The sequence below is a fragment of the Jaculus jaculus genome, chromosome 8 (assembly GCF_020740685.1).
Source record: "Jaculus jaculus isolate mJacJac1 chromosome 8, mJacJac1.mat.Y.cur, whole genome shotgun sequence".
NCBI classification, from domain to species: Eukaryota; Metazoa; Chordata; class Mammalia; order Rodentia; family Dipodidae; genus Jaculus; species Jaculus jaculus.
Genome location: NC_059109.1, coordinates 33,028,012 through 33,047,159, shown reverse-complemented (window position 1 = coordinate 33,047,159; position 19,148 = coordinate 33,028,012). Strand labels below are relative to the sequence as shown.

The window sequence follows — 19,148 nt, the reverse complement described above, 5'->3', positions numbered from 1 at the left end:
TTATTCTTTCATATGGTTTAAAGAATGCCCCAATTCTTCAAGGTTTATTGTACCCTCTAAATGTAACTCTGAGTTCAAATTACCATTTGCTTTCATTACAACTACAATTTCAAAATCCATCATTTTCTGCTACCTTCTCATTTTGAATAAGGAGAATTAATTTCTCAGACTGCCCAATACCCTTTTCAACCACTACTTTTGACAGGTAAAAATCCCCTTAGCCATCTGTAAATCTTGGGTTAAGTCAGTGTATAATATATTAATATTCATATAAGGCATAAATATGGTCTAGTTTCTTCTCTTCACAGGACCAAATGGTTGCTGTACCTGAACTGGGATTCCCTTCATCCATGGAGAAGACTAGGGTGACGTAATGGTCCTCCAATCCTAGTGCTGGGAAGGTGGACACAGGAGGACTCTTAGGGCTGGCTAGCGAGCTAGCTGACCTAGCTAAGTCAATGAGCTCCAGGTTTAGTAAGAGTCCTTGTATCAAAAATAAGATGAAGGACTGGAGGGATGGCTTAGCAGTTAAGGCTTTTGCCTGCAAAGCTGAAGAACCCAGGTTCGATTCCTCAGGACATGTTAGCCAGATGCACAAGGGGGCACATGCATCTGGAGTTCGTTTGCAATGGCTAGAGGCCCTGGCATGTCTATTCTCTCTCTCTCTCTCCCTCTCTCTCCCTCTTTCTCTATCAAGTAAATAATTTTTTTAAAAAAATAAGGTAGAGCTATTGAAAGCACTCAGTATCACACTCTGGCCCCACATGCACACACACATGTGTGCCCATACACACACATATGTACTGCACCACATACACATTAACAAATTTTGTTTTAGAAAGTAAGATCTTCTTTGTTTTGTTGCTTAGTTTCCTACAAATTTATCACTATTTTCAAACCCAAATACTCTTGACTTGTCAAATCACTTCTCAATGTATTGTGTCAATTTTAAATTTCATACATTTAAATTTTTATTTATCAACTTGTTTATATGGGTGCTCTAGGATCCCTTGGTACCATAAAGGAACACCAAAGGCATACAGCACTGTTTGGTTTCATGTGGGTACCAGGGAATTGAACCTAGACCAGAAGGCTTTGCTTGTAGCATGTGGCATTCCAAAACCAGGAGGAAAAGCATTTTCAAGAAGGAGGGAAGGGGCAGAGGGATTGCTCAGTGGTAAGAACAGGTTTGTCACAGTGACATGAAGTTCTGAGAGAGCCTGAGTGAATGATAGTGACCCCCAGCACTCACATGAAAAGCTGAGTGACACCTGAAGCCCCAATTTTGTGGATAGTGGAAGTCAGAAATTCACTGGTATGTGCTGGTGAGCTAGTCTGACTGAAGACATCAGCTCTAGGTTCAGTGAAAGACTCCATCTTAAGGAAACGACATGGAATAGTGACAGAAATGGACACCCAGCATTCTCCTGTGGCCTCCACAGGCCTACAAATGGACATTTTCACAATCACACCATATACTCACACCATACCACATATACTACATACAGACATGCAAAAATAAAAAGAGAGAAAGAAAGAGTATAGTCCACTGTCACATGCTGCTATAGAGACATATAACAAGACAAAGAGGAAACAAAGAAAAGAACAACAAGCAGCTATTAGCGAGGTAGATGGACTACTCTCTGACAGAGAGGGTGAACTGACTACTGCCCATCAGAAGATGAACTGATGCCTGCTGGCAGAGAGGGTGGACTGTTGATCTATACATGAAGCTGATACCTGGCATGCATCCTGCTTGAGGCAGCCAGAAATGGCATTCAGAATAAACACAAGTTTTACTAACTCTCTGGTGAATAACAAAATACATACATAGGGATGCTTTATGGTGAGAGGGTTGTTCGGTTGATTTTAGATGAGAAGAGTCAAAGACATGGGGACAAAATTCTACAATATGAGAATTTATACATGGATAATTCACATTGACAGGAGAAACAGTACAATACAGGTCTACACACAAGTGAGATAGTAGAGGTAATGGGGATAGGAAATTTCTGCCTGATAACTTCAAATAGGGCACTTCAACATTTAGAGACAGGATATGTGTGTTTCAAAAACCTTTACCTTAGGTAATAGCATAAACACAATCTTAAATTATTATTATCATTATCGTTATAAGTTCACCCTGCTTAATTTACACAAAACACATACATAGGCTCACACAATGCTCACAACAACCTATGAGGTAAGTAATACTTTACCCTCTTACTGGTGGTTTGAATCAGGTGGCCTTCATAAACTCATGTGTTCTGAATGCTGAATGGCAATTTTGTAGGTGGAGCCTTGCTAGATGAGGTGTGTTTGGGGGAGTAGGCTTAGGAGTCTTATAGCCAGGATCCCCTTGCCAGGACTCGGCTCACTCTCCTGCTGTTATTTTCTACCTTCCATGGCAGAGCTGATGTCCAGCTTCTGCTCATGCCATGCTTTCTCACGCCATCCTGAAACTTCCCCTCAAGACTATAAGCCAAAATAACTCCTTTCCTCCCATCAGCTGTTTCTGGTCAGGTACTTTGTCCTAGCAGTAAGAAGGTAACAGCAACACTCTCCAAAAAATGTGGCAGGTTTATTAAGATGCTTTTTAGCATGATTTAAGATGAGACTTGCAGCTCATGCCTTTAGTCCCAGCAGCCAAGATTCTGTGACAAGACAATCACTATGAGTTCAAGGCCAGCCTGGACTAGAGAGTGAATTCCAGATCTCCTTGGGGTAGAATTAGACTTTACCTCAAAGAAACAAACAAGTAAACAACAAAAGCATAACTTGAGAGCTAAGGGAGCTTTTAAGAATTTTTTTTAAATTTATTTATTTATTTGAGAGCGACAGACACAGAGAGAAAGACAGAGGGAGGGAGAGAGAGAGAATGGGCGCGCCAGGGCTTCCAGCCCCTGCAAATGAACTGCAGACGCGTGTGCCCCCTTGTGCATCTGGCTAACGTGGGACCTGGGGAACCAAGCCTCGAACCAGGGTCCTTAGGCTTCACAGGCAAGTGCTTAACTGCTAAGCCATCTCTCCAGCCCTAAGGGAGCTTTTAAAATGCTTCTTTGTTTTAAAAATACCCTTAAAGCATGCAATACAATGAATTACTAGTCCATTTAGGGAGTAAATGTTCTCTTAGACTTAGTAAATTCAGAGAACAAACCTGAAAACCCATAAACTTTTTATTGTCTGATATTTATATGTACAAATGCTAAAGTTGGAAAGAACATGCATTTAATTTTAATCATCTCAACTAAAGATTTCTACTGTGAGAATTTTCAGATAAAAGCCACAAAATGGAAAGTATTCTGGAAAAAATATCCTAATAGAGAACCGTATTGTGTGGAACAATCTCTCAACAGCCACGATGTGATGCCTGGAAAAATATCCTACACTGCCACAAGTCAAAGCCATAGCAAAGATATATTTTTAAGCTTCCAGTTTCTGAAAAGTCAAGAATGATGAAAACCAGTGTGGGAGAGAAAGATCAGGGGCAGCCCTGGTTTAATTTCCTTAAGTTGTCTCTGTGTTGACATCCAGAGTAGCTGGACCGATATGCATTCCTAGTAATACATGGCAAGCATTCCTCTCTCTTAACCCCATTTTCCTTATCGTTTCTGTTGTGGTTGCTTCAATAGCAACCATTGAGATGAAAACTCTATTTTGTTTTGTTTTGCATTTCTTTTACGGCTAATGAACCAAGCATATTTTCATATACTCATTGGCGACTTCTATTTCTTCTTTTGCTACATCTCTAATCAGGTCATTTACCCAATTTGAAACCATACTGCTTTTTGTTTGGTTGCGATGTACCTTGAGCTCTTTATATATTCTATGGGCTAATTCTCTATCTAGGAATATCTGCAAATATGTTCTTCCATCCTGTATGCTGCCATTTCACTCAGTTGATTGTTTCTTTTGCTGTGCCAAAGCATTTTAATTATATAATCCTAATTGTCATTTTTTTGGTTCTTGTTTCTGGTGATAGAAATCTACCCAGAAAAACCAGTGCCAATTCACAATCATCCTGCCTTTGCCTCCTGAATGTTGAGAACACAACTATTTGTAATGACTGCATCTGTGCACACAATTTTTTTTAAGTTTATCAGTTTATCAGTAGCAATTAGCAGAATGCCTTCAAAACTTGGAAATTCAATTGTGTTCTAGAAATGAGGCTACAAATCAACATGGAATTCAAACAAATATAAATGTACATCTTGGATGTGTACAGCTTATCAGGGCCAACAGGAAAGTAATAACAAGTAAAGAAAATATACTTCAATAGGAATTATAATATGTTTGAGTTGTAAAAACAACAGAGTAACAAAAATGCAGTCGGTAACCACGAAAGCCCTCAGGGAGAAGCCTAGCAAGGCAAAGAAACCAGACCACCTGCCAGGTAAGTGCCTGTCAGAGACAGGCATGCAGGCCTACAGGCATACAGGCACTGGGCTGAGGCTAACAGTGACACATTTCACTGACAGCATTCTCCTCTCTAAGTGAGTTTTACCACAGGGAGAGAAGATAGCACCAGAGCTGTAAATACCAAGCTTGCTCTATCTGGTGATGTCATGAAGACCACTTTACTTTCATGTATTATAGCTCGGGACCACTGAAACTTTAATAAGCCCGTGAATCTTGTAATTTGAGCTGGAGGGATGGCTCAGCAGTTAGGGTGCTTGCCTGCAAAGCCTACTGACCCAAGGTTGATTCCCTAGTACCTATGTAGATGCACAGTGACAGAGGCTGAGAACCCTGGAGCATCCATTCTCTCTCTCTCTTTCTCTCCAGGGCATGGTGGATTACACCTTCAATCCCAGCATTTGGGAGGCAGAGGTAGGAGGATTGCTATAAGTTCAAGGCCAGCCTGAGACTACATAGTGAATTCCAGGTTAGCCTTAGTTACAGTAAGAACATACCTAAAAAAAAAAAAAAAAAAAAGGAAACAAACAAAGAACCAAAATTTATAATTCACCACAGTGAGCACTATGAATAAATGGGAGACATCATAAATAACATCCCTTGTCTTTGAGTAACCAAAACCATTGATCTCATTTTAATCTGGGTTCAGTTACCTTCTGTCCTTCTCTTCCTGGTTCTCCTTTGTAACCAGCTAGGCCTCGAGCTCCCTAAATTAACCACAAAATTGGATTCTGTTAATTATGGCTTTTAGTTCAGAGAAATAAGATCTGTAAAATGTGTATAAATAAATCACATACTTGTATTCCTGGAGATCCTGGAACACCTGGTGATCCTGAGATTCCCTGATACCCCTAAGAAAAAATAAATAAGAAATTATTTAAAAGGGTAGCTCTCCACCTAAGGATCATTTTTCTCCCAAGTATCTCACATTTAAAACTTCACTCAGGGACTCTTTCAAACACCAAACTAGTAAAGTATTGAGTATGTAATAAATATCTGAGGATTAAATGTGTGTCAGATTTATGGTCATCTGAATCGACCTATGAAATTGAGTAAGCTTTGATGAATGCTATTCACTGTGTAATATGTTTTTGACCTGTCCTCTTTTATACCCCAAAGCTGAGCTGTCTGCGAAGTGTGAGACAGTCACTTGCAACCCCAAAGATTATACTTCTCTAGAAATAGCCAAAAATAGCATGACTCTTCTAATGAGAGGGAAACTACTCATTCTTTACTCAACACACAGCAAAGTCTTCCAGTAAGCGCTCAGGGCTTAAAGATTTTTAGGTTATCCAGACTACTGGTTTTGTACAGGTGTTTGTACTCAACAATATTAATACATATCTCATTCTTGTTCTTGAATACAAATGCCACACTTTCATGTGACTATTAATACATGTTCTCACTGCTTTTATATTCACCTATTCCATGTCAGAACAGTTTTTGTTTTTCTTTATTAAGATTGATCCTAAGCCCTTATGGATGTTTTTCAAGTGCTTTTCCACTGAGCCATGTCTTTAGACCACTTTCATTTTATATTTTGCAATAGAGTCACACTAAGTAGCCTAGGCTATGATTTCACTTTGTAGCCCAAGTAGTGTTTGAACTTATGATACTCCTTCCTCAGCCTTCTGAATAGCCAAGATTTAAGATGTATGTCTTCAGACCTGACTATTCCCAATTTGGCTACTTACATCTTCAAATATTCTAATATTATTTAGGATCTATAACAATAATAATTATGGCTGTATTTGAAAGTTCAATCTCAGCTTATCATTTTATCGTTTCACATGCAAATATATTTCTCATTTTATAAGCTTCTTTCTCAGTTACTTCCAGAATAGTAACTACGGATTTTTTAAAATTTTGTTTATTTCTTGCAAGCAGAGAGAAAGAGAGAGATGAGAGAGAGAGAGAGAGAGAGAGAGAGAGAGAGAGAGAGGAGAATGGGTAAGCTAGGGCCTATAGCCACTGCAAACAAACTCCAGATGTATGTGCCCCTTGTGCATTGGATTACATGGGTCCTCTGGAATTGAACCTGGGTCCTTTGGCTTAGCAAGCAAACCTCTTAACCACTAAGCCATTTCTCCAGCCCATAAATACAGAATTTTAATCACCAACAATTACACTTTCTCCAGCATTGCTCAGATATATGTTTATTCTAGAGGTCCTTTTCCCAATTCTTAAATATTTCAGTTCACCAGAAAACAATTAGTCCTGTCATTAATATGACCCTCCTCCACATAAAACAATCTGAACTTTCCCTTTCTTTTGAGATGAGGGACAAGATAGAATTCATTTCTGCATTTATCCCATTAAACATCTTAGTTAGCATATTCCAATGCCCCAATGTTGGGATAATTTACCTATAAGTCATTCACACTGCACACAACTATATAAACCCTCTTCCCTTAAGCATTACTTTTGCATCTTCTAGTAGAACATTGCGATTTCCAGTAATATTCCATGTTCTTGAGATAAATAAAGGGAAAGAATAAAGTAAATATGCATACAACTTGCTAAAATTTCTCTACTACAGTTGTTCTCATTGAATTTATTTCCTCAAAAATTTCAGAATAAGATAGGCCTGCAACTGTAGCCCAACTCAGATTGCTGTCAATGAGCAGAAAGAAGTAGGCTATTACAAAGAGCACCACTTAGAGTGCTCTTCAGACCAATGAGGTATGTTTCTATAAACACCACATTTAAAGTTCTCCAGGTCTCTCAAAACCTTTAGTCTTTGAAAAATCAAGCACTACTCACATCAGGCTGCAATCATTGTGATCAGTAATAATGGCAATGATTCCACAGCATTTATCACATTCCATAGTAAATGCTGTACGTTTATTAACCAGAGATTCTTCATATCTAACCATTATGCAGACTCTCGGTTGTCCTCACTGTCATGTAAGGAAACTAAGGAATATCATGCAAAATCAAGTATCCAGCCCAAAGTTACATCACAGTGAACTGGCAGAGGCAGTAAGAACATCCTCTTTAAGAAAATGGCTTCTGGTTGAACAGATCTGATCATTCCAAAATGATTCATCAGACTCAAGGAAGTCCATTTTCTCAAGAGTCTTTAAAACTGTTCAAAATCCTGATTGCCAAGAACAAAAGAAGTTTCACAGAATTCCTGAAAAGAAAGAAGTTGACTATTGAGCAAAATGTGTTACCTGCAAAGTTTACACTTAATGAACAATAATTCATTCAACTCTTTTCAAAAGTTATACTAAATGGCATACCTACCCTATTACTCTTAAAATATTTATTTTTTTATTTAAAAGAAAAAGATAAAGAGGCAAATAGAGAGAGAATGGGAAAATTAAATTTTTATTGTAGGTCAAAATTTTATGTGCTTTTTCTCCTTGTTGAAGAAATTGATAATGATAATTATGGAGAACACATGGAATTTAATGGATTAAAGTCACAAGAAGATGCCTTGAGTTGTGTTCCCAGCTTACCTCTGATTCATAATGTGACCTCAGGCAGTCACCAAACCCTCAAACACTGGGAGGAAACAAGTGAAGTGGAAAGGCAATGAATTTTGAAAGTGGAAAAAAACTGTGGGCTAAATTTTTTTCTCTAAATTTTCCCCTTCACTTTCTATGGGAGTTTGGCTCTGTCACTTTGCCCAGCAAATGCTGCATTTCACGTTGCAAGACAGGAAAATAAGGCTCCTTTTCCTTTAGAAAGGATAAAAGTAGTGTTATGGAACATGTCTTTTGAGCACAATGGGGCTGTTGCTTTCTTGAACACTCAGCAGTGGTCATTTCTTGCATGAGCTCTACACACTATTAGGCCTAATAGTGGGCCAACAAGGCCCTTCCCTCCCCTGAGGATTTATAGGCAGTTACTGAGAGGAAAAGGCACATGGGCCCAAGTATCTGAAAGCAGTTAACAATAGCTGAGGAGAGGAGTCCCTAGGACTTTCTTAGATCTTTAAGCAGTCAATGGTTTCTGGGGGTGGGGCAAAGAAGGGATTAATGGCTGCTGGAAGAAACAGACATTCTCTTCAGTGGCATAACATTTATAGGAAATAAAATATATCATTTCCTACAATCAGAGAATATCATGAGTGAATCAGTAATCTTCTCAATGCTAGGAGAAAATATCTTCCAAAAATCATTCTAAGGGAAGAAACATTTATTTTAGTTTACAGTTCCATGTTACAATCCATTATGTCAGGGAAGACATAGTGCTAGGAGTTGACGCAGGTGGTCACATCTGGTCCACAGTGAGGGAGAAGAGCAGTGATGAACGCTGGTGCTCAGCCAGCTCTCTCCTTTGTATATAGACCTGGACCCCCAGCCCATGTTATGGTGCTGCCCTCAGTTAAGATGAGCTTCCCACCTTCATAACCCAACCAAGATAATCCTTCTTGTATGTTGACATAGGTTACCCTAATCCACATAGCCCCTCATGGCTCTCGGTCCTATAAAGATGACAACCAAAATAAACCATCACATTTTCAATAATTCTGTTAAAAACTTATTATGAAAAAATATATTTCTTAACAGAATAAAACTATAACCACATCCAAAATGGAGATCCCAGGGCAAAAGATGAAAGAAGTAAGAAACGCAGGGGGAGGGAGGGAAAAAGAAAGAAAGGAAGGAAGAATAAAAGAAGAAAGGAATTGGATACTATTCAGAAAGAAAAAAAAACAATTTTGGGTCAAAAGGAAAATAAAGGTTAATAGAAAGGAATATTATAACAATTTCCAAGAGGGGCAAGAAATAAAATATTGTTTGACTCATAGCAGTGTATACTAAAACAAAAAAAGCAATAAGACAGGAAAAAGACAAGATTTTACAAAGCTCATTAAGTTATTTTTCTGAAAACACGAGTTTCTGAGTTTTATTAATCCTCAATTAATGCTCTTCAACATCAATTTTGCTATTTAACAATTATTAGCAGATCCAAATATCCAATCCACCCCAATCTGTAAGATTTCTTATAATACTTAATTTTTTTTTCCATGTTCACAGAAAGTCTTTTTTATAAATGAGTCATTTTTTAGGGAAAAAATGTTCTTACTGCCAAATTGTAGGGCTGAAATAAAGAATCAATTGAATTATCTTCCATGATTCATAGTTGCAATGTTCCAGGAAAGATACAGAGCTCTGACTGAAATGGAAATTAGAGAAACAAAATACTCAAAGTGCAAGGGTCACCACTTCTGGGTCTGAGTCTAATCATACCATAAAATATTCTGCCAAACTAAATCCCATACATAGATACATTGTTCAAAGTAGTGGAAAGGGTAAACAAATTGGTTTCCTTTAATATTCTAAACTTAATAGGAGAATAAAATCCAGAGGAATTATCTTGGATGTCACTTCTCTTCTTAAAATTGAAGAATGGGATTTCAAGTTTATTCTATTACATAATTTTCTTCAAAGTTTTCCAAAGTGCCAACAGATACACCCTGGCACAGAGTCAGGCTATCTAAGTGAATGAAGAATGTATACTTTTAATGTTTACTGTAATTCTTCTAGTCATGGATACATTTTAAGTTTTACACAAATAAACTTCAAGAGAATGAATAAAACTTTGTCTTTCCATATACAACTAACAAGCAATTATTCTTTTGCTGGTATCAACTCAACTATCAGAGATTAAAGAATTTTTTCATAGTTCTAAAATATTAGTGCATGGAAAATTATACCCGAGCTAAGGGAAGAGCATTTGCATTGTACTTATGTGAAACAGGAAGTGAAGATGCAACAGCAATAGACAGCCAGAAGTTAAGAGTAGATAGAGGTGAAGAATAGACAGTTGAAGGTAAAAAGTAGATAGTCAGAGAGGTAAGGAGTAAACAGAGGTGAAGAATAGACAGTCAGAGGTGAGGAGTGGACAGAGGTTAAGAGTAGATAGTCATCAGTGAAGAGTAGACAGTCAGAGGTGAAGAGTAAGAAAGTTACAGGTAAAAAGTAGACAGAGGAAACTCTCCTAAATAACAAGTTCAAAATACTAGTGGAAGCACAGTATGCAAGAGAATGAACTTTGGTATGTCATGCAACTTTCTCAATGTAATATATCACCTTTTATAATTCTACATTTACACCCTATGTTCTGAGAGATTGTGCTTTTTATCTGCAAAGAGAGGCACTGACCTCACCCAATCCTCAATCCCTCTCTTGCTGTGCTTTTGCTTTATATGTGTATGTATCTATTTCTTTCCAGTGGAATTTGATGGTTTTTCTGCATATCTTATTCAGTGCTTTATTTCTTCAGCCAAGGGGTGAGTGAGCAGCACAGTGAAGACCCATATGGAGAGCATATAGAAGAATGAATGACAAAATAAGTAAGTAAGTAAGCAAACAAGTGAATGTTGAGTTCAACCAGCCACACAACTGAATGCTCACAGAAACTGCAAGAAGAGGAAGACAGCATGAGCATGAGCTCATCTTTAAAACCATAAATGCCCCAAGTGTCAGTTAATCATTCAATGAGGGTTTAATGAATATGTAAGTAGCTTTAATGTATGCATATGCATAATGTCAATAGACAGAGTCATATTGTTCATACTGCCTATTATTCACGAAATATCAACAATTATTTTAAAAATATATGGCATAACCCTGGAAAGACTCACATATGATTTCTATAGAAAGAATGTGTGGAGAAAAGTGAATCTGCTAGTCAGCTAAGTTTTTTCTAAAATAGCATTATGAAGACACAAGTTTTAAAGAACATTTTGTTACAGAAAAGGAAGATAACCTGACCAGGAGTAAAAGAATTCATTCAAGGCATATGATCTACCTTTTGGTATGTCATTGAAATTTTCCTGAGGGTAGATAGAGGAACAGAAGGAAAGGAAAGAGAGAGAGAAAAGGGAAGAAAAAAAGATAAAGGGAATAGAGCAAGTCGAAAGAAGGGAGAGAGGGACGGAGGGAGGCACATAAATGAGAAGATAGATCTCTTGGCCAAGAAGCCAGTTTGAGTGAAAGTAACGGTTAAAATAGACAATGTTCTCTCTAGAAAGATGCTTCATGCACTTTATGATGAAGGTGTCTCTTATAATGCTCTTCTCTAAACTAAATTAATAGCCATTCATTCCTTCAGCCATTATTCCAAGGTATCCCACTTACCAGGTCTATATTCCTCATGACACTTAACCTCAAATTCCTGACAGCTCTTAAACTGTTGAGGTCACAACTACACACAACTGCATACACACAACTATTCTTAGACTGAGGCCACAACTAGCACCAAATTCAGCCAAGGGTCTGAAGGAGACAAGCATAAAAGGCTTGTCTCATGGATGCTGTGTGTTTTACTGCTCAATGTTCTCCTGGACAGGCTTATCCTGCAAGACTCAGCAGTACTTTTCCTTGATCTCCTGTTATTGGCCATCATTCTTTTTTAAAATATTTTAATTTTTAACCTTTTTTTTTACATTTTTGTTTATTTGATAGCAAGAGACAGAAAGAGAAAGAGGCAGATAGAGAGAGAGAGAGAGAGATTGAGAATGGGTGTGCCAGGGCCTCCAGCCACTGCAAACGAACTCCAGATTCATGCACTAACTTATGCATCTGGCTTATGTGGGTCCTGGGGAATCAAGCCTTGAACCAGGGTTCTTGGGCTTCACAGGCAAGCACTTAACCACTAAGCCATCTCTCCAGCCCTATTTTATTTCATTTTATTTGCAAGCAGAAAAATACAGAGCTAGAGAGATGGAGACAGAGACAGTGAGAATAGGTGCATCAGGGCCTCCAACCACTAAAAATGAACTTCAGATCCATGCACCACTTTGTGAATCTGGCATTAGTTGGGTACTGGAGAATTGAACTCAGGTTCTTAGGTTGTGCAGGCAAGTGCCTTAACCACTGAGTCATGTCTCCAGCCCAATCATCACTCTTGGATATATGAAAACTGTATCTCTTGTGAGGGATTACAACTGAAGTTAAGTGACTCCTCCCTTATAGGCTGTCTAAACTCTCTCTCCCCCCCCCCACTTTGTCTTCTGAATTCTGCATTTCACTAAGTTGCAGAATCCTAAACCAGGCCTAACACTCCAGAGGCTGACTGTCATTGCTCTCGATATAGATGTTCTATTTTTACTAACTAATGAAAACTTGTACCCAGCTTTCAGGAAACCCAATTGTCATGCTAATTTATTTTACCAACATTACATTGCACCTCATAGATTAGGAAATGAACTTCTATATGAATAAAAAAGAAATAAGAGCCTTACATTATTATGCTTATAATTCATTGTGTCAGAATAGCCCCTTTCTAATTTGTTTTTAAATCTTTCTGGATCTTCTCCTTACCCCAAGTATTAAAATAAGTTCCCAATGCAATTAAAAATTAAGCCATTAAGGACTTGGAGAGATAGCTCAGTAGGTAAAGTGCTCGTCTTAAAAAAAATGAAGACCTGAGTTCACATCCCAGAATCTGGTGTCATGTGCTTGAACCAAAGGATTGGGAAAGCAGGGATCCTCAAGAGTTTCTGGCCAGCCAGTTTAGCCTAACTAGTGAATTCCAGGGTGTAGAGAGACTGTCTCAAAAACTGCAGAGGACACATGAAGAATGACACAGGAGACTGTCCTTTGGTCTTCACATTCATGTACACATGGGTGCATGCACAGTTCCCCATAATTTACACCCATACACATGTACACACAGACACACACACACACACACACACACACACACACACACACACACACACAGAACTGTCACTAACCTTCATAATAAGATAAGTAAGCATACAGGCAAGCATCCAATGCCCCCCCAAAATAGCACGAAAAGGATAAAAAGAGAAAATGTTTGATTCTGGGAAATTTTCACATTTCAAAAATTAAAAATAAAATAGCAAACCAGATAAGTAACCAGAAGAAGTGTTTATAGACTAGCACAGGATTGATTTTCTTAAAGTATATAATGCTCTTTCTGATTGATATGAAAAATATGATCACTCCTATAGAAAAGAGATAGGAAAGGAACTTCAAAAGGAGATGCCTCCTGTTTTTGTCCTTAGAATCCTTAAATCTATTCTCAACCCAGAAGCCAGAGTAATTTCTTTTTTCAAATAAGATAGGTCATAGTCACTTTTCTATGCCAATGACTCCAGCACTGCAACTAGGAGCCAAAGCCCCACCAATATCCTAAAGATCTCTCTGTAATACCCCGACCATCCTCCATCCTGCCTATCCAAATTCATTTCCTAGGATCTTCCTCCACATTCTACCTTGGCTGAGTTGTTGAACCCCCTGTCCATAGAAGCAGGCCTCTAGCCAGCTCAGCAGCACACTGAAGGGGCAGAGCTGGGCAAATTGGGCCACTGATCACTGCATGTCACCCACTGACCAACCTACAGTCTTATCTTTTGGCACCAATGTGCTGTCAGTTTCCCGAACTCACTTTCCATTAATATGGAAAGCCATCTCCATAATTCTACAGCTTAATGAATCTCATCTTTCTCTTAGAAATATGATCACCTTCATGGAAACTAAGAAAGTCAGGTGCAGAGAGCCCAGACCTCACCTGGCACCATCACCTCACTTTCCAGATGAAGAGACCAAAGCCAGGAGAGCAAAGTAACTTCTCTGTGCAGGGAGACATCCCGCCCCAACTCTGTCCACTCAGCAGAAGAGCTTGTTTTTTTGTTTTCTATTTTCCAGTAAAGTACTTCATGAGGAATGATTAATAATGACAGAAAACAGAAATTAGTACTGCAAAAATATGAACCCCTCCAAAATCCTCACCTAGTCCTGTTCCATAGAAAGCAGACGGTAACCAATCAACACCATATGAGCACATGCTTTTAGTTTTTCCACTCTAATTACCTAGCAGATGTTTTAAGCTCTCTCATCTCACTTTGATAAGAGTAAAATTAGAAAGAATGTATTCACATACTGTACTGATAGAGGTTCCTGGACTCATAAACAATGTGAAGATGGACTTGAAATAGCTCTTTAACTTTGGTAGCAGGCACTTTCATTATGGAATTAGTATTTCTCCAGAGTGGAATAACTTACCATTTAAAGTTTCAGTTGACTTGGCCTGGTTATAATGTGTGGAAGAGATGCAATTGCCTAAGGGGGGTTGTATAGCACGAAATCCAAGCAAAGCAGAATCCCCAGCAAAGTGTCCCATCCAAGTTTCCCTGGCTCAGATGGCTCCAGGATCCAGCCAGAGGTTCCATCCTTCCACCCACACCTTCCCACTCCTGCAGGGTGCTGGCCCTGGTCACACACTAATGACCATCAGCTGTTTTGACTTCCAGGCTCAATTTCTTTTACTGCTTGGCCACCCAACCTCACATCTCTTACTGAAAAGAAAAAGAAGGGAAAAGAGAACTAAAGGGGGAAAAAGGCACACTTAGGAGAAAATAGGATTTGGGATGGTGTCTGAGTTTCTTATAGTTATAAAAAAAAAAATACCTCAATCATTATCACTTAAAAACACAAATGTATTATACCATTGTTATGTGGGGTTGGAAGCCCCACACAGACGTTAGAGAGCTGAGAGCAAGGTGTGTCAGCAAGGATATGATAATGCATGCGTGCCTGTACTGAGGTAGAAGATGCAACAAATCTGTGGTGAGATAAAGTCAGAATAACACCCCAGGGTATTGTGTTAAGCTAACTTTCAATATTTCATTCATGGAAAAATATTAAATTTTTAGAAGAGCAAGTTGAGGGCCTGCAAAGCATTCACCTCCAAAATATATCCAGAACTTTCTCTGACTGAAACAAAGGTCTAAATAATTTCAGACTCTCTGCTTGCCTCTTTCTCTCTGCCTCTAAAATAATAAATAAATAAATAGAAACAGAGTTTTAAAAAGCAACGCTTTCACCCTGCAGTGGTAGAGAAAGTTTTACCCTAAAACCATAGGGAGTTGCAGATAAATCTCAGGGCCAGTATTGAGTTACCCTCACAGTGAGCAATAGCCATGAGGCACCCCCAAACAAAGCAGGACATTGCCAAAGCACTTTGTTACCCACTGGAACTAAATTCCACTGAATGTGGTTGCAGGATCTTGAGAGATCATTCTGGAACTGTGATAGAAGCCAACTTGGTGCTGGCTAACTCTCATAGTGCTGCAAAGCACTAGGTGCGTAGCTGGGGCATCATTATCACCAAGAGCATGAACAAACACTTGATCCGGCAAGCAACAAAAGTAATGTCAGGCAAGATATACCTACCGGTACAATAGGGACACATAGGTTATGGGGTAATCAACATCTCTCTGATTGGATATAAGGCCTGCTTAGTAATACAGAATTCATGCCTGCTACTGAGAACCCAATCAGAAGCCTATGGTTTAGAAGGACATAGACCCTAAAGGGAAGCATCTATTTTTTTTTTTTAACAGATGGTAGTAAATACCACAGAGACAGAAGACCCATCAGAATGAAAAGAAAGTTGGCTGTCTAGATTTCTAGCACATCTTCCAGGGCCCAGGAAACATTACAGAGGAAGCAGTGGATTAGATATGACTGCTGCTCTCGCTGGTGGCCTCAGAACCTCATTCAGAGAGATGCTGGTAACACTGAGAAGACTCAAACCTCAGTGAAGCAAAAAGTCAGAGGCTGTTGAGAGCTCAACACTAAAAGAGACATAACCCTCACCCTCCCCACCCCCATCAAGGCTCAGGGAACAATGTGGAAAAGTGGTCCAAAGAATGTAAGAGCCACAGGGTAGGGAGGTGGACTCTTAAGCATTGTCCCCTTCCACTACCCCAGAGACTGATTAGTACATTCATGAGCCCACTGATTATCAACTAATGAAGGCAGTCAGTGGAATGGTGAAGGGTAGAAAGGATATAAGAGTATAACCCAATGGGAATATGACCAATTTGACATATGGTCATATATTAAAGTTATCAACTTACAAAATTTTAAAATAATTTTAGGAGATACTTTTCTCAGGGTTAATCATTATTTAACTTTCAAAAGCTAATTTTTAAGATACAAATAAAATATTAACTTACTCATAAACATGTTGGTAGGTGCCTTACATGGAAATAGTTGTTAAAAATGTTTTGAATTTAGGGCTGGAGAGATGGCTTAGCAGTTAAGGTGCTTGCCTATGAAGCCTAAGAACCCATGTTCAATCAATCTCTCTCTAAATCCCACATAAACCAGATGCACATAGATGAGGCAAGTACAAGGTCACACATGCCCACTAGGTGGCACAAGCATTTGGAGTTTGATTTCAGTGGCTGAGGCCCTGGACCAATTCTTTCCCTCTCTCTCTCTCCCTCTCCCTCTCCCTCTCCCTCTCTTTTTCCCCCTCTCTCTTTCTCTTTCTAAAATAAAAATAATAAAATGTTTTAAATTTGAATTAATTTTAAATATCCCTAAAATATTATTGAACTTCAAAAAATATTTGGGTTTTAGTGTAATTATGAATAAAGTCCAGTGCATTTATTTAAAAAAAGTAACATTACCTTTGAAAGGAAGATTAAAATAAACCTTTCATGTACAAGTATGGAAAAGACAAGAGAATATTTAGACTTTATCATTCACACTACAAAAACTTACTGATCAAGTTTTTAATCGTAGCAAATAGAAGTGTAAAGTTATTTTGTTTTGTTCTGTTTTATAGTGCTGGGGATTGAATTAATAGCTTCATGCCTACTGGGCATACTCTACCATAGTCTACCACTGAGCTAGTTCCCTATCCTAATATAAACATTCTTGAAAATAACTAAAAGTACTTGGGATGCTGGTTCTACTGACAAGGCTCAATGTTAACCCCTCCCATTCAGCCTGCTTGTGAGGCATCTTCTTTACTCCACTTGACTTCCCAGAGCTACTTCTTATTCAAGATAATTGTATTCACGACCCCATGGTAAACAACAATAACCTCACTGAGGAAAGCCCTCAATGGATTGAGGCAGGTGAGAGAGGGCATAAAAGTATATAACTCAATGGGAATATGAACAACTCCAAATAGATTCATACAATAAAATTTATAATCAATGAAAAATAGTAGAGGGAGGAGGGAAGAAGGGTGCAGTACAGTGGAAGGAATTTGGGTGTGGGAACTATCAGTTCTTTATCTCTTTGAGCTATAAATCTTTTTAAAAACTTTTTCCAGGTTTATAAACTAGGATATCTTTGTTAAGAATCTGAGAGCCATCCTTTGAAATGTAACAATTTAGGACACTATTTCCCAGCCACTGTGGGAATATAGGAGCCTAATTTTGATGAACCTAATTAGCAGTCACATGGCCAATCACACAGGCAAAACTGCAGAACTTCTCAATATGTTCTTTCACAGTGACTAGTCTTCCCTCAAAATCCTCCAGTGATTGTCCAAGAGCTTCTCCAGCATTCAAAGATGCTCTGTCTCTTTGTTCCAGTATTGAGTTCAGTCTCCTTCTCCCAGCAGTCACTTTGAAAAAAGTCTTCTTTGTCTGTTTAACTGTGACCAATGCAATGTGTACTTTGAGGCTACAATCCCAGTACTGGAGATGACTAAGCTTTCAGTACTCACAGGCTTACCATCTTGACCAGGTTGTCCAGGGTAGCCAGGATTCCCAGGCAGGCCAGGATCCCCCTAGACAGGGAAAGCAGAGAGCTGTTTAGTAAAAACCACTAAATACATGGTACAATCCAAACTCATCAAAGTTTAGAGCCAATTCCATCCCTTTAGCATTCTGCTTTCTGAGACTTTGCATCTTTAAGAAAATAAAAGGAGCAATTTCAAAATATGTTTAGGAAGCTATCGCCTATCTTAATAATTGAGATTTTTATTATGTAAAAGTTTATTATTTATTCCTGCAAGTACAAGAGGCACAACAATAAAATATTTTTCACTCATACAAATATCAATATGAATAATAGGACACATATTTGGAATGAAGTCAGAGTTCCATTTCTAAAGTTTCATATTTGACTCATAAGTTTGTAGACCTAATTCTCTTCTCAATGTCACATGTCAGACATGTGACATTGAGACAATGTCCCATAATATGGTAATTGAAATCATAAACTATTTAGTTATGTAAAGTATAATTTTCCAAACCACATAATCTCACTTATATAAAGCTGCATGAGTTATTTCCTTCTATTCTATCACTGTTTCACTCTGCTTATATCAAATTTTAGCCTAAGGTCAACAATCTAAAATGGGAATTCCTGGGAACAAGGCCCAGCCAAACAGCTCTCTCCCAATGCCCATAGTCCCTTCAATGCACGTCATAGGCCAAAAAGTAATAAATAACCTTTGCCCTCACAACCCAAGAGAACGTTAAAGACTGGGCCTCTAGCATGGAAATGAGCACAAGTGCAGTCTGTAGTGCTCTGGTATGTTGTCCAAGCAGTACTGACCATTCAGAGGTGACTGCCCATGAAAAAAAATAATAATTATAATGCCACATATTTTTGTGAAGGAGTTTTATAGTTTAATTACAAAAGTGTTTCACAAAGTAATATTGTGCACATTTATTCTTCAGTCTATGAAGTCCCCATGAGATATTCTGCTAAAACAATTGAGTCTTCAACACCAGTGTGATTAAACTTCTTTGGAGAGTTAACTGATTTCTATTCAATAATTCTTTGTCATTTTTTCATCAAGAAATCATTTATAAAGAACCCTAGTAATTAAGGAAATTTTATGGCCAAATTAGGTGACTTGAAAACTACTCAGACTCTTAGACAGGGAGAAGTGTTCCTGAAAACAAGAGGAAAGATGGAAATAATTATGTGAACTTCATGCAGAATCAATGAAGAAGAGATAGGCTGTTCACTTACCCGTTGACCCTG

The 19,148-nt window shown here is 38.4% G+C and overlaps 1 protein-coding gene across 1 annotated transcript in view; it reads right to left on the bottom strand.

Moving 5' to 3' along the window:
* The window catches only part of Col21a1 (collagen type XXI alpha 1 chain), a 148,548-nt gene that overhangs the window by 55,305 nt on the left and 74,095 nt on the right, over positions 1-19,148 (bottom strand). The window contains exons 10-12 of the mRNA XM_045157586.1: positions 17,878-17,940; positions 5,214-5,267; positions 5,070-5,123 (exon numbers count right to left, since the gene is read on the bottom strand). Coding sequence (XP_045013521.1) covers positions 5,070-5,123; positions 5,214-5,267; positions 17,878-17,940 — 171 coding nt within the window. The remainder of the gene's footprint in view (positions 1-5,069; positions 5,124-5,213; positions 5,268-17,877; positions 17,941-19,148) is intronic.